Here is a 21,444-nt window from a genome sequence, read left to right on the forward strand (position 1 = left end):
ATTTGAATGCATTAATTCCATGTTAAAAAGAAAAACAAATAAATAGTATGTGAACCGTATAATTGGTTCCTGTGAGATTTCATAATGTACACAAATTGTTTGATCTAACATAATTGTAATAAATTTCATATTAACATATATTAACACAACTGTGTGTTACTATGAAATTGTTTAAGTACATACAAAAAGAACACATCAATGTGTTAACTTGAGCTGCACATTTATGTTACATTTTATAACACATTTTGTGTGTTGAATTTAACTCAACGTGTTCTCCCTGAACACGCTCAGAGCATGTGTTAAAAATAACGTTGTTTTCAACACATTTGTTTTAAGAGTGAAGACACTGGGCAGATTATTGCTGAAGTGAAAGCACTGTACTAACATTTTTTTATATATAAAATATATTTTTAAAAATTTATTTGGACTCTGAGTTGGCCATAACCAACTTTTGCTCCAAATTGTCGATATCACAAAAATGTAGATATTTAGACGCTATAAAAATAGCTATACCGGGTGACACTAACAATTTGTTTTGTGAAGGGTGCACCTATGCAGTAAATGTTGTAATATGAAACATACTCCTAGGGGAAGGAGCCCATTTTAAAACGGTTTTCACAGGATGTGAAAGAATAAGTGTTTAAGCTTTCGTATAAATAGTCTACCTAATTTATGACGATTGCTAAAATATATGATAAAAAGGCAATTAACAAAAACTGCACCCTGTGTTCTGCTAGTGGGACACTGACAGTTAACAGGTTAAAATCAATAACATGCATTTAGAAAATAGATAGGGTTACTTTTTAATGCTGACATTTATGTAGGCTACTTTTAGTTCTTTTTCTGGCTCACAGCAACTTTGTATTCTCTCTAACTCGACAGTTTCTGGATGATACTGACACCTAGTGGACATAATATATGAGTTTACAGACACGCCTTTTTTGCACACGTCTCTCAAACACAGAAACAGGAAACTCAGTTAAAAGAAACAAAAACTAATCTGTTGTGAAGCTGTTGTATGTCTTTCTTTATTGTTGTACATGCAGTGAAATGGCTGAAGCCAGTGTTTCAGAGGAGCAGTTCATCTGTGCAGTGTGTCTGGATGTTCTGAAGGATCCAGTGGCCATTCCTTGTGGACACAATTACTGAATGAGCTGTATTACAGACTGCTGGGATCAAGAGGATCAGAAGAGAGACTATAGAGAGTCTATAGTCTATAGCTGCCCTCAATGCAGAAACACCTTCAGTCCAAGACCTAGTTTAGCTAAAAACACCATGCTGGCTGAAGTGGTGGAGAAACTGAAGAAAACCAAAGTCCAACAAACCAAACTCAAAGCTGCTGTTCCTGCTGCTCCTGGAGATGTGGAATGTGACGTTTGTACTGGAAGAAAACACAAAGCCGTCAAGTCCTGTCTGGTGTGTCTGGAATCTTACTGTCAAACTCATTTTGAGCGTCATGAAGAGTTTCGCTCAGGAAAACCACACAAAGTGACTGATGCCACTGGACGACTGCAGCAGATGATCTGCCATCAACATGATATGCCTCGATTGGTTTTCTGCCGTACTGACCAGCAATCCATCTGCATGCTGTGTGCAATGGATGAACATAAAAACCATGACATTGTATCAACTGCAGCAGAGAGAGCTGAGAAAGAGGTATGAACTGAAATTATACATTGATGTATGAATGCTGACATTTCAAGTGCTGCTCTTCACAGGCAGTATCCAGCTGTATCATATGGATTATGTGATCAACACAGTTACTAAATGATGGCTCTGTGCATTTGCATACAAGTTGAACTGTCACATCGCTCAAGTTCTAGTTCTGTTCCAAGTTCAAGTTCTATTTCTGCTTCATAATAATTCATGATTGCAGAATAATGTGGACAGTAATAATTATAAAGCCCCCTTAATGTGTGGTCTTTATCAAAGCTTTATGTCTCCACCCCTCTACAGAAACACTTGAAGGAGACACAGAGGATAATCCAGCAGAGACAGAAACGTCTTCAGCAGCTGAGAGATGCTGTGGAGTCTCATAAGGTGAGTTTGGAGAAGTTTGAGACAGTTTGGGCTTGGTCACTGTGATTTTGCCAAGTATGACATGTTCCTGGATCAACATTCCAATCAACCAATCAGATTTGATGGGCAAGTTTACCGTTTATGTCATGTTTAGGCTTGCAACCAGGGTTAGGTGCTTCTACGTCAGTGTTATTCACCTATCTTTCCCCTCTGATTTTAGGGATAAGTTATGGGTAGGATTAGGTTTAGGGGTAGGAATAGGGTTAAGACTAAATTTTCAGACCAGAATGTTGTTCCAGGATCAACAAAATATGTGTTGTGTGATTGTTATTTGTGTCCCATAACAGCGCTCTGCACAAACAGCAGTGAAGGACAGTGAGAGAATCTTTAAGGAACTGATCCGCTCCATTGAGAGAAGCCGCTTTGAGGTGACACAGCGGATCACAGATCAGGAAAAGGCTGCAGTGAGTCAAGCTGAAGGACAACTGGAGCAACTGAAGCAGGAGATTGATGATCTGAAGAGGACAAACACTGAGCTGGAGCAGCTTTCACACACGGACGATCACATCCATTTTCTTCAGGTAAAGGCTGGGATATATATTGCACAACTTTTATGATCTGAACAGATTTTGAAACAAGGTACTCTTGCAGACCTAATAAATGCTTAGAGGGAAAAAAAAACTGATCATCATACACTAAACGACTGAGGATCACAAAATAACAGAATTTCAAGTTGTTCCAAACACAACAAACTCATGCATTTTGTTGATAGGAGACACAGCACAAATGAAAACAAGTCATTCTGCTGATATGAATGTTGTCAGGAATGTTGGCTAATCTTACTAAAAAATGCGTATACCTGCCATGTTAAACTAAACTAAAGTTCAAGTATGTTTTTAAGGATACTTTATAAGTATACTAATATCAATGTACTAGTAGTATACATGTAACCCATTGACATATGATTTTTCCTCAGAACTTTTTTTCATCAGTGTGTCCTTTAGGACTCTAATATGTGAAAGCAAGTCTTTATAATTCTTTTTAGTGAGAAATTAGCAGTAGTTGTTTTTTTTTTTCAGCCAATATCTTTGCATTTACAGATAATTTGCAGATTTTTCTGCAGTTTTTCTGATTTATTCAATGTATTCCTGTAGAGTCTTCAGTCTTTCTCAGTTCCTCCTGAATCCACAGACAACATCTCTGTCAGTTTCCTCTTTTCTTTTGATGGAGTGACAGAATCTGTCTGTCAGCTGAAACAGAAACTGGAGGATTTTTGCAAAGAGGAGATGAAAAATATATCTGGTAAAATACCTCAGATTCATCTGCTCTCTGTAATGAATCTAATATCATTTATTTATTTATATATATATATATATATATATATATATATATATAAAAATTTACACCGTTTTATATCTGTTATTTCCAGTCACACACAGTAACATTGTTCCCAGGACCAGAGATGACTTCCTACACTGTAAGTCACTAACACAATAACACACAGCTTTTAGTTCAGCTACACACACACACCAATGATAAAACGTATTTTGGGTTTTGCCTTAAATTTTAAAGAAAGTTGAGGGGAAATCTAGAAATGGAACATTGCAGTTCCAACTTTCAAAGATTCCATGTTGGAAGGTTTTGACTTATCAAGTGAATATTATTTTATAGATCAAACCAATGTTTAAATGTAAGTATATAATAAAATTGTATAACTATTGATTCCAGTGTTTTTCTCCATCAGATTCCCATCAGCTCACTCTGGATCCAAACACAGTGCACAAAAACCTCTGTCTGTCTGAAGGGAACAGAGTGGCTACTTTCACTTACACACTCCAGCCGCATCCTGATCATCCAGACAGATTTGATGGATGTTTTCAGGTGTTGTGTAGACAGAGGGTGTATGGATGCTGTTACTGGGAGGTTGAGTGGAGTGGGAGTCGTGGTGTGGGTATATCGTTGTCATATGAGAAGATCAGCAGGAAAGGAATTGAAGAGGAGTGTGAATTTGGATTTAATGATCATTCCTGGTGTTTGTCCTGCTCTTCCTCCAGTTTCTCATTCTGGCACAATAATATAAAGACTAAACTCCCTGTACCCTCCAGTTCCAGGAGGATAGGAGTATATGTGGATCACAGTGCAGGAACTCTATCCTTCTACAACATCTCTGACTCAATGAGCCTCATCCACAGCATCCAGACCACATTCACTCAGCCTCTCTATCCTGGGTTTGTGGTTTGTCGTCAATCATCAGCAAAACTGTTAATTTAGCTATGTAGATTATAGAGAGTTTACTTATTGTACTGTTATATGCCAACCCTGAGCTGTATGATAAATCAGAACATACTTACATTTATTAATTTAGACATGACTTACCAATGAGAAACAGTAAGATGTTTTGGGGTCTTCTATTTTCTAACATAACTACAGCTGAACTTCTGTTATTGAATGTAACATGTATGCTATACTATAACAGAGTAAAGACTTTCTAAGCTACTAAATGTTAAAATCTCAATCACTTTGTGTTTGGGAGTCCAAACTGAGTCCCAAACAAAGTGTGACAGAACAATATTGGCAAAAAAGAGAATGCAGAATGGGTTTATACTTTTAAATAATCTTTTGGGCAGGGTTTTGACAAGATACTGTTGTTCTAAGGAGATCACTTGAAACAACTGTGCTATCATTACACATTCAGGACCTTTAATGCGAGATGTTTTTGGAACATTATGTAAATCTGCATTTTAAGAAGTATTTTGTTAATCTGATGATTATCCAGAGAAATGAGATGTACCAAATTAAGTGTCATAGAAAAGGGTCTAAATACTTGTCAATGTGATATTTGATTTTTGCTGTCATTATGTGGTACGGAATGTAGATTGATGCAAAATAAAATGTAGAAAATAAATGAAGGGAAATAAATGTTTAATATATTGACATGCCTACTGAATAAAAAGGGAGTGAAGTCACCTTATGAAGTCTTAAGCCTTTTTTTTTTTTTTTTTTTTTTTTACACAGTCAAATTTATTGATTAATAAAAAGTATGTCTCATGTTTGAGACACCAAATGAGAAAATGGGGAATAATCAAATGTACAAATGTATCATTTTCAAAAAGACATCACATTTCTCAGAAACTGGAAAGAACAATAAGACTAAAATCGCTATTACTTAGAGAAACACTGGTTTCAATATTTACATTGTATTTCATATGTTCAGATATCTTGTTTGTGTTGCAATAGGGCCCTACAGCAGCCCCTGTCGTTTCAGATCCTCGTAAGTCTTCTTGTTAACCACATTTCCGCTAGAGTCTTCATATTCCTCCTGCAAGGCAAATTAATTTTTTTTTTTTTTTAAACTTCTCAATATTGAGTCTCAGGATTCATTTATACAAAAGTGCAGCCATTTGAAAACTTCACTCATCTTTCAACCTCCAAAATAAATAAATGATAATAATAATAATAATAAAAAATTCATGCAGAATGTAGATTAAAACCTGATGCTTGAGCAGAAAAACTCACCTCTGTGTCTGGCTGCCATCGCTCCAGTGCTTTCTGTGACTTCAGCTTTGACCAGACTATTTCAGAGAAAAGTACAAGGACAGATAACATTAGATTAATTTCCATTTTCCAAGTCCATTGTGTGTTAACATGCAAAAATTATGATTAACAAAATACTGACACCAATATTATTATAGCCATTTTTCTCAACATTTAAAGAATTCAAGAAGTTTGTCTTAATTGTCCTATATATTTTGTTAAGCTTAATGATATATTGTGCTCAACCCGGTCACCATCATATTTGTCCATCATTAAAATGTGTACTTAAAAAGGTATCATCCTTTAAACTACAGTTGTTGTTTGTTTTGTTTTTTTTGTTTTTAACAATCGCTAGGACCATTTTTTAAATACTCAAGTCACTTTTTCAAAACTCTTCACACAACATCAGTCTTTGTCGGCTAAACTATGCATTATTTATGATAGCTTTGGCACAAAATGCATTCAATGACTACTACTTTCAAATTTTATTCTCACTAAGACACAACCACCACCAAAAACCAAAACTCTGTACCCGCAGGCCAATTAATCTGTTAGACTTAAGTTCAAAACCTAACCTAACACGAAATAAGACATCAAGTTATTACATTTCTACATTAATACCTTATTGAAATATATTCCTAATCCAAACAAATGAAATGCCATCCAAACAATTAGATGCAGCTGAACACCTACAAGCTGAACAAGGTGTTAATCTTTAAATTTCATTACCATCTATACAAAAGAAGAAAATTTAGGAATAATTGTATACTGTAATATAAACATGCACCAAGTAACACATACTGCAGTGAATTCTAAAGAGTAAACAGCTGTTATTCTTGTTTTGTAAAGAAAAAAAACATTGTATAATGCTACTTGTTTAAGTTTGTTTTATGAGTGAAAGTGTGTTTGTTGGATGAAAACCCCTTGAGTTGATTTGAGACATATGAAGTGTTTTGGTAGTTTTAGTGCAATTTGAATGTGAAATTTACTGCTGTGTCAAGCTAGAAGTTGGTAAGGAAAACTGTGAATAGTTTTGAAAAAGTGACCATTCTACTGAAAAATGTGTCCTAGAGACTGTAAACCAGTGCTCGCAACCCGTCGATCATGATCGACTGGTCGATCTTTATCACTGTTCCAGTAGATCGTGAAGATAACAGAAATACATTAAATTTCTCCAGTCTTTGTACTGTATTTTTGTATTTATTTTTATGTTATTTTCTGGAGCTACTGGGACAGACAGATGAAGGTAAATAGCCCACATTATAACTGAGTCTGTAAAACGGCCGTTAACAAGAGGCTAGAGACGCTGAAGACAGACACGAAGAGGAGAAAATTCTGTAGCAGGCAGAGCAGCTCACTGTTCACGATGCTCGAAATATAGAAAGAAAATATAAATATTGAATTGGGGATGATGGATTATGAATTCATCTCTAAAAGGAGATCATTCTTTTTCATCAGAATCTACATTGACCACAAAAAAAAATACTAAATACTATCTGGGCTATCTTTTTCTATCAAGTAGATCTTGTCTTTCAAAAAGGTTGAGGTCAGGGATCTGGGGTTAAAAAGGTTGGTGACCACTGCTGTAAACTGTCAACCCTGTTAGCAGTTATACCTCAACACAGCTGGTTGATGGAACAATGCTTTTTATTATTATTTATTAACACTACTACATCGCATATAACCCATTCAGAATAAATCTTTTAAGAATTAGTGTACTCACGGGAGACTGCATCCTCAATCTGGGTGACGTTCGCAAAGTGGGCTGTATTGGGAATGCCCAAACAGCGCATACCATGAGCGTGACGCCACTCCTGAAAAAGAGAAAATGGATTCATTGTCTTTGCTGACATTCACAAACTCTGAATCTCAAACTACTACTACTACTACCTAACTACTACCAACTTTTTGCTGTCTCTTATACTGCATCTTTCATCAAATTACAAAAGCACAGATTCTCTCCCTCATATTTTAAAAGTAAAGTTAAATTATTTGTTATTTTATGTAGTAGTAAAATTGTACGTAGTAGTATTTTACGTAGTTTTACTTATTTGAGTAGTCAGTGAAATCACTAAACTAACTAAAATGAGATCCTGCTCTATAAATACACCCACTAGTATAGAGCAATTTTTTTGGAAACTTACTGCAAAGTGTCTCTGGAAGGCTTTGGGTCCTCTGTACGTGTAATTCCCACAGATCTCACAGTTGTAATTGATGTTCAGACCGTGCAGCTTGTACAGCCAGTATGGAATTGGCTAAAGAGCAGACAAAAGATAAGGTTAATGGCACAGAGCAAGCCTTTTATCACTAGGGCTGGGTGATGTATTGAATTATTTGAGATGGCTATATAAAATAGCTAAAAACTAAATATTTTTTAAAAAAAAGTTTGAAATATTATTCACTAAGGCACAGCCTTAATGATCACTACTGTCCATTATCTTTTGGAGGGACTGGAAACAATTACACATCAATTCGATCATCTTAATATCTAATCTGAATAAACGCATTTCCTTTAGCCAAATCTTACCACTATAACAAAACCAAGCATACCTTTCCATCCCAGCCAAGTGGCAGGTTTTTGGGGTTGTATATAATCTCATTATCTTCATCTTCACTCTCACTCTCACTGGGCTGTTCTTCATCCTCCTCATCACGCTCCTCTCCTGTGCGTGCCTGCTTCCTCTGAACGTTCTCGTGTGTCAGCTGCCTTTGCTCCTACAACACACACAACAAAATACAAAGAGTGTTATCACTGCAGAGAACTCACACAAACATCCATAACAGATGTTACCTTACCAAAACCATTCATACAGAAAGCAGTTACCAGAGCAGAACACTAATATAATTATACACATACACACAAAGCTACTAAAACAAAAACAGGCAGACTTCTTTACCCCCAAGATCTCCACATATTCATAAATTTGAGCTTCAAGAAAACCGATTTCCTTGTTGCGCTCTGAATCTCTGCAGACACAAGACAAAAGATCAAAAGTTACATTTAAAAAGGCAAATAATGTATACAAAGTAGGGCTGCATCCAAGTAAAAACACAAATATGTTGTATTTAGTCCCTTGTTTCAGTACCAATTTAAATCCGGACTGCATTATATTATATAGTTTCCAGAGTGGGGAAGGGCTTACTTCTTTGGTCCCTTGGCTTTTGGGTTTTTGGCAAACAGTGAGGGGTCTAATGACTCTAGAGATTTTCCCTTAGTGCTGAACAGACGCTGTGCTCTCTCTTCTAGAGTACTACAAAGAAAACATTAAAAAGTTAATAATAATAAATCACATGCTCTGTAACAGACATTACGTACAGACTCAAGAATCAGGGACTGTCAGTCCTATGTATCTTTTATTTGTAATCCAGTTAAATGTGAAACTAGAATTAAACAGTGCTATGTGAGCAGGGCAGTGTGTTGTGCATACTCACCCTCCACATTTGAGGCCTAAAGCCATGAGAGCAGACTTCAATCTGTCCAGACCCAGAGACGCCAACTCCTACAGGAATAAAACAACAATACTGTGTGAGACAACATTAATGAAAAAATTATTACCTAGGAAAACAGGAAATAAAAATGACCAGAGACACTGACCTCCCAGGAAGAGAAAGCAGACAGATCCAGATGGGCTCCCGCGTGGGTCAGAGCACTACTCGTCTCTTTCTGCAACACATTTACAGAAAAACATCCTTATTCATTCCCAATGCACATATCTTTCCTTAAATTTGTAAAAAGGCACCTGCCGCAACTTACTAAACTAGTAATCTACCCTAGGGTTAGGATGATATGGTATAAAGATATGAAAAATGATACATGACAGTGTACTGTATAGCAATACAGTTGTGGTATAACCAAAGCTTTATACACCACAACACCAAGCGGAAAAATAAAGTCTATTCAGAAAGTAATGTTGTAAAAGATAGGCATCTCACTATCATGCAATACTTCTTTGCTGACTTCAAATAGAACATAAAATCTACCATCCATTATTTCAACAGTTCAAATAAACGGTCACTTATGTTTGGAAACTATGCAGACACTGCTGAAATGCATGTAATAAGATCTGTAGCGCTCGTTAATGTTGTTGCTTAAACCCACCGGCCACCCTGGGAACATTCCACTCTCCCACTTCTTCTCAAACTCTATCAAGATCTTTCCGTAGAGATCATTCTGATCCAGGAGAGGCTTGACACGATCCGTGTATTCCTGCAGGTACTCCAACAACATCTCCAGATACCTGCAAGAGCAGAGACATCTCAAAATGATGCAAAATTATTTAGCAAAAAAGGCAAGCCGCAGATTTTATTTTACGATGCAAAAAAGCTCACAGGAAAAAAGCATTTATTTATATTATTTGATTTAATACATTTTCTTAGGCAGGACATCACTTTTGGCCACTACAGTATATAATATTTGGTCTGAACAAAAATAGCAAATGGACTGAATGAAAATGCAAAGCAAAAACACATTCATGTAACAACAAAAAACCTCCTTGGGTTTGCACTAATCATGTGATCATATTTCTGTCAGAATGTCGAATTTCACTGAACGGCGATATGTTTGCTGGTATGAAAAGGACTAAATAAATAATAAATTATAATTTCTTCATTTTGAAAAGTTAAACAACAGGACTTCAGAACACTTCTCATTACAAACCTAGAAATGGTTGGCACATGTTAAATGCTTGTTATTACAACCCAATGTTAAAGCACACGCAGAGGTGCGTTTGTGTGGAGCAGCATTTACCTTATCGTAAGCTGCATGCGTATAAATGAATAGTGTTTCATTCTGAAATATGCATATTTATTGAAATCACAGCTTTTGTGATTTGATAATCTCTAAAACCCATACCGTTACTTTGATTTTATTTTGAACAGTTGTTCAGTGCTGTTATATGGTATTTAAAATGACCAGCTTTCACCTACTTCTTATATTCAGCATTCTTCCTATCTTTAGAGATGTCGAAGAGCTGATCGAATGTTGACAGATATGTGACATACTCCAGTTTCTAGAAAAGATCAACAGACAGAGGCATTAGAATCTTTTATTCAATTAGAAGTCAGGCAATTCAAAAATGAGCCAGTAAATCAGACAGTACCTCTACTCCTTTAAGATTAATGTACTTTAAGTAGCAGTCATGGAGATCCAGGTAGCGTCCATAACCCTCTTCATCAGTGAACTCCACCAGATCTGTGATCAGCAAGACTGTTATGGACTGTTTACACCAAAAACAACAGCTATAACAATAACTATATTAGTATCCACAACAAAGGATATAATTTTTTTGTTTATTACAAGCATACACTGCAGTTATGTTGTCTGTAATAAATAATAGGCGCAAGCTTCGTATGAATGTTGAGCACACAAAACTTCATACACAGCGCACACGTATTGAATTGAGTCTTGAATTCGTGTCGTCTTGCGCTTCAATATTTAAATTGACAAGTCTTAAAAACGTGCAAATGAAAAAACTTTCATGACAATGCAGCACCAGTCTGATCAGGCAATTGACAGTTTCATCAACTGTCCAAAACGTTGTTTTTGCTAGCCCCGGGCCATTGGGCAGTCCTTATTGTCGAGCCCTGTTTATAGGTATCGTCCTTTCTGTGAACAGGCCTTTAGACCATGTAAACCGAATAATTAAATAATAATAAAAGACCTCTTCAATAATATTTGGGGTTAAAGGTGTGTTCAAATTCCTAATCACTTAAAGTATTATAATGTGTTGTATTATAAGCAATCACATCAGTGATGCTTGCCTTAGCAAACATCGCTTACATTACTCAAGACTTACTTTGTGCCTCCTCACTAGGGTTGTCTTTGGCTTTCATGAGCTCTTCAAACTCCACTGACATAGGTACACAGATCTGGAATTGAAACAAAGAACAAGTAGAGTGTATATTTTGCACTCCAAGCAGAGCATGTGAGCAAAGTGGAGTGGTGTGATGCTCCACTCAATCGCTCATGGGCCCAAGCTCAAATCCCGCTCTGACATCAAATTTCTATGTACTGCACTATTTGTGTTAAAGGTGCTAAAGAGGATATTTTCGTCGACTGAGAAACCAAAGACTGTTAGTGAGTTTTTGAAATGAGCGCATGCGTAAGAACAACCCCCCTCCTTCACAACTCATTTCAAGGGAACGCCTCCCAAAACTCGTACACGAGTATTGGAACACGAGTGTTTACCACCGGCATTCGCTGTGTCGTGTTCGTGGATTCATTATGTCGGACTCACCGCAGGTAACTCATAATCTGCAGTTGTTACTCCTGTCTCCTGAAAAAAACATTGCATGCAGCGCCTGTGGAGTGTGGAAAGTTACTGGAGCGCGCAGCCGTGCACGTTTCTCACAAGGAACGTCATGGCAGTGATTGACAAGCCAGAGGGCCCATTGTTTATGCAATGATCTGATGATTGGCTGATGTTTTTAAGGCCCTACCTCGTGCACAGATGATGTATATTAATATTATTACTTTCAGTGCACCTCATAAATAGTCTTTTATCCGTTAGTAAAGACAGTTTCAAGTAATATTGCAAAAATGTATAAAACAAAACAACCTCTTTAGCACCTTTGAAGGTTTTACTATAGCCTTTGTTGATGCTTTTAAGGCATAGTTGGGGACGTTTACCATTATTGTTTATTTAGCACAGTATGCATATTACATTAATGATAATTAGTTGAGACAGGAGAAACTGTGCATCTCTTTAGTTTCATACAGATTACATTGCAGGAGAATATTTGTTTTAAATTGCCTTATTTAAAAGTAGACATTTCAAGCTTTCTTTAGACATATGTTTCATGTTTGTGATAGCTATTTGCTGAGCTTCAATATTTATTTGTGAGGCGTGTATGGTATTTTAAATTGTTTCCACTGTATTAAGGAAATAATACGGCAGAATGTGCCGGGACATTCATCAACCGCATAGCCCATTTAGTTTCATATTTAGGTTTAAATATTATAATATTATTTTTTTAATTTCATCTATGTTGATTAGGGAAAGTGAACAGCATGCGTAAGACAGGCTACATCTTAAGATACACAATATGCTGGGAGACATGGTGTGGGTCAGACATGATTTTTACCACTTCATTAGGTTTTGTTTTGTAGAAAGCCTTTCTTTAAAGTGAAGTTTGCTGCTTTGTATAAATTGTATCTTCATTTTAATCAATGTTTCATCAAACAATTGCCTGGATTTAATATATAAGAAGAACGTTGAGCGTGGACAAATGAACAAACGAACCCACTACCATGTTTCTGCAGCCTTTTTAAGACGGAAACAACACGTCTTTTTGTTTTTAATGAATGTCTTGAATACATGTCTCAATTACAGTAGGCTTAGAGATAGTTATCATATGTGGCTTTAAAGGAACACTCCACTTTTTTTGAAAATAGGCTCATTTTCCAGCTCCCCTAGAGTTAAACAGATGAGTTTTACCGTTTTCGAATCCATTCAGCCGATCTCCGGTTCTGGTGGTACCACTTTTAGCATAGCTTAGCATAGTTCATTGAATCTGATTAGACCGTTAGCATCGCGCTTAAAAGTGACCAAAGAGTTTTGATATTTTTCCTATTTAAAACTTGACTCTTCTGTAGTTAAATCGTGTACTAAGACCGACGGAAAATAAAAAGTTGCGATTTTCTAGGCTGATATGGCTAGGAACTATACTCTCATTCAGGCGTAATAATCAAGGAACTTTGCTGCCGTTCCATGGCTGCAGCAGTGCAATGATATTACGCAGCGCCCGTGAGCCCCTGCTTGCACAGGTAACGTGCCTTGCAACCATGGAGGTGTATGTGAGAGACGCTGCGTAATATCATTGCGCCTGCTGCAGCCCTGGAACGGCAGCAAAGTTCCTTGATTATTACGCCTGAATGAGAGTATAGTTCCTAGCCATATCAGCCTAGAAAATCGCAACTTTTTATTTTCCGTCGGTCTTAGTACACGATTTAACTACAGAAGAGTCAAGTTTTAAATAGGAAAAATATCAAAACTCTTTGGTCACTTTTAAGCGCGATGCTAACGGTCTAATCAGATTCAATGAACTATGCTAAGCTATGCTAAAAGTGGTACCACCAGAACCGGAGATCGGCTGAATGGATTCGAAAATGGTAAATCTCAACTGTTTAACTCTAGGGGAGTTGGAAAATGAGCCTATTTTCAAAAAAAGTGGAGTGTTCCTTTAAAGAAATAGGCTTGTAGCTATAAAGTGGTATAAATATTGACTCGAGTGCTGAATTGCAGAGCTGGTGCTATTACTTACTATTTTTTCACCACTGTCATATTTGTTGTGTGTTTTTGTTATTGAGAGGACAATATAATATTCACATATTCATCTAAACTGCACTCTCAGCAGCTCTGATGGTGTCAGGATGTTCATTAACAGTGTATTGCTGCAAAGCTATTTCAAAGTTCTTTTTACCCCAAAGCAAAGTATGAACAAAAACTTCATTGTGAGTACATCACAAAATGAATCTTTGCTAACTCGTTTTCTCCACACTCCCTTTCAATTAGGTGTAAGTCTCCTTTTTTTGAGTATAAGATGTGCAACTTCATTAAAAACAATATTTGAACTCCATAACCTTAGACCTATTGCTTATTTCACATTCTCAAAGCAGTATGTTACAAAGGGCATTCTGGGTTGAGTGAGCGCTCTCCACTCCGGAGGAAACATTACCACTACTCCGCTCCCCGCTTCACTCGCACTCAGGCTCACATGCTCTGACTCCAAGACAAAAGCATGCAATTCAGAACAGGGTGAGAGTTGAAAGACAGAAACTTCATGTCTACCTCATGAGGATGTTTTCTGTGGAAATCCTTGATCTGTTTGAGTCGGTTGTAGAATTCAGCAAACTCATTTGGTCCTGATATTGCATTTAGCTCATCCTTCCTCATTCTGATGAACAAACAACACAACCATATGATCAAACAAATGAAGGCAGATGAGATATATTGCGATTATTCAAATGTCCTCAAGAATGTCTTACCCATCTTTGTCTTCATACAAGTCTCTGAGGTTTGCACTTACTTCCATGTATCTCTGCATGTATTAAATAACACAAACATATGAGCTACATAACTTTAAAACACATTTCCATGACCGTGACATTAAGAATTATTTGTAGGAAACCAAAGAGAGGACAAAAGAACAGACGAATCTTACATCCAGCATAGCCCTCACTCGATGATCAGAGTTTATCTGGTCTCTCAGCTGTTGAACAGAAAAAGGAACAAGTTCATTTATCAAATAGATAGCAACACAGCATGCAGCAGTGATTACGGCCAATCAGATATTACCAGAAATTATTACTTACAATAATTATGTAATGCCTGTGAACAAGGCAGAATTTACTAAAGTATACAAAGGTGCAACAGGTTTCCACAAGAAACTAACAAGTTCAATGGATCATATCAGGAAAACAGAATGTTCCTTTTTTCATGTTTACAAGGGGTGACAGGATCATGGTACAGTGATAGCATTTATCCTATTGTATTACTAATATTTTTTTAATTGTAAAGTTCAAGTTCTGCTTGTAAGCTTCTATAAATAAAAACATCTGCTTAATGTCTCCATGCAAATTTAAACTTATCTTTTGAAAGTACTTCAAAAATACCATGGTAGTATTGTCAAAAAAGTACCAAAAAAGAGCTTGCGTTTTTGGTGAGGTCACAACGAAGAAAAACAAACATATGAAGAATTTGCCAATCATAACATACTAGGTTAGTTACATACACAAAGTAAAAAGATACAGTAGAAAAAGCAGGCTAAGTTTCGTGTATTAGCATAATTTAAACTCATTCACAGATCTGTAAAATTACCGTGTTTTTTTTCGTCAACATCTCCTTCGTTTTTGCGTCCATAAGTCTCTCTTTCTCCTCATGGTATCGACGCTGTTGCTCTAAAATCGTTTCCATGTTGATTTTTTTAATTTCAAAGTAAATGGCTTATTCAATTGTTGTTTAGTTTAGCCTGCGTACGCGCGTGCAACGTACAGTAGGAAATCAATCCCGAGTTTATTTCACCCGGCTAGAAACACGAACAAGAGAATAAAGGTTCCGATGTCAGACCTCTTTTTTTGACAGATTTTAAAGTGCATATTGCAGGTTTAACATTTTTTTCGAGATGAATATATAACCTTGTACAAAAATACGATATAAAAAGGTACTGCAGGGTTTAAAAATGTTTTGCGAGACATAAGGGTATTAATTTAGTAGATAAAGTAACGGTCTCTGTAAAAACCGCTTTTTTTTCAGCGTCGCGTCATTTTACGTCACTACAGGGAAATGTTCGCAGAGCTCTGTGTTGATTCAGTGCAGAATATATTGGTATTTAGCAACAGCGGCCGTGAATCAGTGTGTTTTCGGTAGTTTTTGTATTCTATTTATCATCGTAATGGTAAATTATTGTGTTTGTGGAGGTTGCACAAACTTCAGCCTGAGGACATCGAGTACAGAGGTTTAACTTACTAACAAGAAAAACTGCGCTGCTATCTTCTGTGCCGGGGTTTGTTTTGTGCAGGTGAAGAGACGGGATTTCACTTCTGCATGTGCTTCGAAAAACGCGTTCATTTTAGACTGGAGAATCCGTGTATCATTCGTTCATTCATTTTTCTATATAAAACCAAAAATCAAAAAACAAAAAAACTAAAAAAAAAAATTATTTTCCTTTTTAAAATCCAAAATGAAAAAAACAGAAAACGACTCGTTTTCCGATTTTCGATTTTGTGCTCAAATTAAAAATGGAAAAAACGGATAACGAGCCCTCAAATTATATTTTGGTTTTCTCATGCAAGTGGCTTACCGGAAGTCATCGTTACGCGCGCGGGGAAAGCGTCAAAGCGAGTGACGTGGCCGGACTGAAGTAGTTAACAATACATACTAAAATACAATAGTTAGAAAGATATGTGACGAAATAATTAATAACTATAAATGTGCAAAACATATAGGCCTACAACAAATAAATGCAATATAAAAGCTAAGGAAACTGAATCATCATATAGAATATATAAAGTTGCTCAAAATATTGGCCATATACAGTGTTAATGCAAAAGTAACTAGTTATTATTATTATTATTATTATTAATATTACTATTATAGCTACATGAATTAATGCACTTATTGAAAAGTAAGTCACTTTATCTTTATTAATTCATGTAAAATGCATGAATTAATAAAGCTATTTCGTTAGGGCAATATATTTATATTGTCCCTTAAAACTCCTAAAATTTCGTATTTCGCAAGACCAAAAGCTATGGAAGCCCGTTTCCGCCACTAAATAAAAAATAAAAAGAGTAATTGCGACTTTTTATCTGAGAATTCTGACTTGTTTCCTCACAATTGCGAGTTATAAAGTCAGAATTCTGAGATATAAACTCGCAATTGCGTGATACAGAGTCAATTCTGACTGAGAAAAAGATATCGAACAATTGCGAGTTTATATCTCAGAATTCTGACTTTATAACTCGCAATCGTGAGAAAACAAGTCAGAATTCTCAGATAAAAAGTCGCAATTACTCTTTTTATTTTTTATTTAGTGGCGGAAACGGGCTACCATAGCTTTTGGTCTTGCGAAACAGGCGAAATTTTGTACAGTTTTAAGGGAAAATATAAATATATTGCCCTAACGAAATATCTTTATTAATTCATGCATTTTATTTAATTACATGAGTTAAGAAAGATAATGTGACTTACTTTTCAATTAGTGCAATAATTCATGTATAGCCTAATCAGCGTGCGATTTGTGAAAAAAACAGATGGGGGGACGTTTTGAAAAGTTTTATATATATATATATATATATATATATATATATATATATATATATATATATATATATATATATATTTGTTTAAAACCACAGTGTTTACAATATAATAATAATTATTATAGTATAATATTAATAGGCCTATACTATTTTTGGCAGCTGTTACAGAAACATTTTTACAAAAAAAATCTGATTTAACCTTGAGATTTGAAGTATTAGATAGCTTAGATATTTTGCACCACTACAATGACACTAATAATTCTTAATTTCTGATAGAAATGCAAAATCAATGGGTAGTTATTAATAGAATAACGAGATACAAACCTTTAAAACCATGTCAACAAATACATGCATGCAGTTTTGAGGCAGCTTTAATCGTATGTTTGGTAATTTCATGACTTAACTTACAACAGAACATTTTTATTTTTATTTATAGGCCTACATAGCTTTATTTAAGCTATAATAAAGTAATTATGTAGCGCGCGCCGGCGCATTTGCTCATGCAATTCTTGAGTGCGCGCCACGAGCACAGTATAACGGCTAATTGAACAGTCATGTTAATTGTTAATTGAGTTTGACCGACATATTGACATCTCATCTGACCGCAGTTCACTGTTGTTCAACTGAAGCTCCTCGTAGTCACCTGTAGCCTACCTTTTCCGCGCTGGTTTGACTTGAGGTGAAGTTGGAATGCGCGTCTGAAAAATGTCCAGTTTGTTGTGGTCGTCAAGAGACAGCTCTATATAAACGCAGCGTTTTACTTGGTGATGTTTAAAACATATATATATATATTTTTGGTATTTTATGCTCTTTTGGTGGTTTGTGGAGTAACATCACCCGGGGGGGATATTTTTTATAGATACAGGGATACACAGACCAGACCAGACAAATCGCACCCTGGCTATAATAATAATAATATTAATAATAACTTTTGCATTAACACTGTATATGGCCATTTTTTGTACAGAATGTCTGCTTGACTGTCTGTTGTACCAGAGGGAGTGGGGAGAGAAGAGGGGGAGTTTTATATGGTCGCCGTGGGTGGGTGGGTGGGTTTGGTTAGTTTCAGTGTTTTGCACTTGATCCACGTCTTATATATGTAACCTGTAACATTCAATAAAAATTTGATCACAAAAAAAACACTGTATATGGCCAATATTTTGAGCAACTTTATATATTCTACACTGTAAACCCTAATGCTCAAAATACTTAATTCGTTTGAGTAGGACAAACTTAAATTAAACAAATTAGTTCAGTTAAATTAACAGTTATGAGTATTTAAAACTTTCTTTTACTTTTGAGTTCACAGCACTGACATATTTCAAGTAAACTAAACTGTTTTAGTTGCAGCAGATTTCTAATTCCCAGCATGCTTTGCATCAGACTGTCTAAATGTTGAAATAAAGTGTTATTTTGTGTGTTTTTGCATAAGATTAACATAGGGAGACATAAGTTAGTGTTTAATGTTGTGTTATGTTGGGATTGACAGGGGGTTCTGTTATGTTAGTTTTGTAGGGTTACCATTCTGGTGAAGAGTAGACCGTGTGGTTAGGTTGAGGATGGGCTGCAAAACTTTTAAGACCACATATACTGTATGTTGTTTGATTATATACATGCAAGTATATATTGACAGTCTCTTTGATAATTATAATAGCATGTGTTTTTTGTTAACTAACATTTAACCAAGACTTGAATGTGATGTTTATGTAAATTAACTATATGTACTTGAGTAGGGCGAGGCTGAGAACTGTGGGAGCGAAGGAATGCCAGTGATGTGATTGTTAATGAGAGACACCTGTGCACCACACTAGCATTGCTCCACTTCCATGGCACTCGGCCCCGCCCCACTTGTCACAAAAAAATTAAGTTCTACTAACTTAAAAAAAATAACCCAGCTAACACACGACGTAACAGTTACGTAATGTATTCGTACTTTTTGGTAATGTCATGACTTACTAACTGACAACGTAACTACGACGTCGCATGCCAGTAATTTCATTACCTTCAGATTACCATCTCACAACGTCGTCAGTACGTTCTCCTAACGTTATAAGATTACCCAGAACGTTCCAGATACGTCCTCTATTCGTAATATATTGGTAATTCCATGACTTACTAGTAACGTAACTACAACGTTGTATGCCCGTAATAATATTACCATCAAATTACCATATCACAACGTCGTCAGTACGTTCTCCAAACGTTACAAGATTACCAAGGACGTTCCAGATACGTCCTCTATTCATGGCCGCGGGAAGTGGGGGTGCAGGGGGTGCTGCAGCACCCCCTAGTGACGAGAGGGAGATTTTAAAAAAAAAAAAGTAGGCCTATTGAAATATTTTGCACAATTTATAAATTCCTTATGAATATTTTAGAAAATGATTTTGACACACGTAGGCTATTACGTATATTTTGGATTTTAATTTCATATTTTGAGGCCTAATCAACACAGGTTCGGAAGTTACGTTGTCAACGTCAGGCAGGCAGGTTTGGTCGCCGGGTAAAGAGGTTTCCCGCTCGTTCCATGCAGAATACATCCATCTTTGGCAGCAGCTGACTAGTAAATTTACATAGTTTAATGACAGAAATGAGGAGAAAATATGTCACAGAAACGGATTTTGGACATTTGGACACCTGTAACCAGGGCACCCCGCCTGCATGTAACTCAGGTAAGAGCATGGTGCTGCCGCGCTTGTAACATTTATTGCTTTGGCAACAAGTGTGGGACCAGCTTTGACTAGCCAAGCAATTGTAAGTAGTACACTATAGTATGTTTGTAAGGTGGTGGGGATGGAGATGGAGAGTATTATTTGGTTCGTGTGTTCTTTGCGTAATGGTTGTGGAGAACTGTTAAATAACGTTTAAATAGTCGGAGATTATTTCCTTGTGGTTGTTGTAAAAAGGTTGGAGATGGAGACAGAAAGCTTTATACTGTGCATGTGTTCTTTGCGTAATGGATGTGGAGAACTGTTCAATAAACAAATTGCTTAAATAGTCAGATTATTTCCTTGTGGTGTGCGTAAAAAGATTGGAGTTAATAGATTTGCGTGTGACATAAACGTGCAGTGACTCAAGCCAGCTGACCAAATCGATTGCATTGTTTTAGTGTTATTGTGAAGTTTGATTAATATTATATTTTGTTGTAATATTATTTGTTGTATCTAAATAAGTTGCATGTATGTATAGGCTATCTGAAATTGTAATGAAAGTAATTATTTCGTTTTCTTTCGATTATTAAACTATTATTTCTGATTCTGCTTCTGCTTCAGATTAATAGCGCATTGCGCATATCTGAGAGCTGATGTCTATGTGTTTCAGACTCTGGCTGGCTGTGCACTAAAGTGTATATGACAATAAAGTAGTAAATCTCAATGTATTTATTTTTAAAATGTATTTTAAATAGGCCTATAGGCTCATAGGTTTTTTGTCAAAAAAAAAACAAAAAAAAAATTCACTGCACCCCCTGTTCAAAATTACTTCCCGCGGTCCTGCCTCTATTCGTAATATAATGGTCATTCCATGACTTACTGGCAACGTAGCAGCAACGTCATGTGCTCGTAATTTCATTACCATCATTTACAAATTCTTTATATGTTATTATTACCAGAATTTGCAATATAAAACGTGTAATTAAATGTCAGACACAAGACTGAAATGTCCCCTTAAGAAAAAAAAGGTTTCTTTTCACCAAATCAGAGTATGGATGACTGTTTTTTATATATAGTGACGTGACATACAGCGCGCGCCTCCACAAATGTAGTGCGCGCGTGCCCACAGTATGTTGATAAGAGTGTAAAGTTAATTTTTCTGAGAGAAGAATTTATTTTTCCGAGGTGACAACGAATAAATGGCTTTTATAAAAATGTATAAAGTTAACTTTGGAAAGACGCAAAACCTTTTTTTATTGTTATGTTTACGTTAGTGCAGGTGGCCGTTAGAGTTGCCATGGCAACCGGGAAAACATTCAAGCTGCTGGAGAGGACAGCGTCGACGTTTCTCCGTGTTTCTCGTCAGTTTTATAGCAATAAAGTTCAACAACTGCGTCAGATTGGTTAAGTAACATTACCCACAGTCTACTTTAAGTACTTTTGTTAATATTTTTACCTTTGTGATTTCCTTGATCGTCTGAA

The 21,444-nt window shown here is 36.1% G+C and overlaps 2 protein-coding genes across 2 annotated transcripts; one reads left to right on the plus strand and one right to left on the minus strand.

Moving 5' to 3' along the window:
- Positions 1–980: 980 nt before the first annotated feature.
- On the plus strand, positions 981–5,027 carry LOC137002180 (E3 ubiquitin-protein ligase TRIM16-like). The gene is made up of 6 exons (XM_067361686.1): positions 981–1,656; positions 1,957–2,040; positions 2,367–2,600; positions 3,174–3,321; positions 3,449–3,496; positions 3,764–5,027. Exons 1-6 carry the CDS (start codon positions 1,150–1,152, stop codon positions 4,288–4,290), a joined length of 1,548 nt encoding a protein of 515 aa, XP_067217787.1. The 5' UTR covers positions 981–1,149; the 3' UTR covers positions 4,291–5,027.
- Positions 5,004–15,564, minus strand: sf3a3 (splicing factor 3a, subunit 3). Its single transcript, XM_067361687.1, has 17 exons — positions 15,372–15,564; positions 14,716–14,763; positions 14,540–14,592; positions 14,343–14,448; positions 11,349–11,421; positions 10,653–10,744; positions 10,480–10,562; positions 9,653–9,791; positions 9,149–9,217; positions 8,986–9,053; positions 8,697–8,804; positions 8,451–8,520; positions 8,104–8,268; positions 7,698–7,808; positions 7,277–7,367; positions 5,536–5,591; positions 5,004–5,338 (listed from the first exon to the last, which is right to left on the minus strand). Exons 1-17 carry the CDS (start codon positions 15,465–15,467, stop codon positions 5,261–5,263), a joined length of 1,506 nt encoding a protein of 501 aa, XP_067217788.1. The 5' UTR covers positions 15,468–15,564; the 3' UTR covers positions 5,004–5,260.
- Between the last annotated feature and the right edge of the window lie 5,880 nt (positions 15,565–21,444).

Source organism: Chanodichthys erythropterus, chromosome 15 (genome assembly GCF_024489055.1).
Source record: "Chanodichthys erythropterus isolate Z2021 chromosome 15, ASM2448905v1, whole genome shotgun sequence".
Taxonomy (NCBI): Eukaryota; Metazoa; Chordata; class Actinopteri; order Cypriniformes; family Xenocyprididae; genus Chanodichthys; species Chanodichthys erythropterus.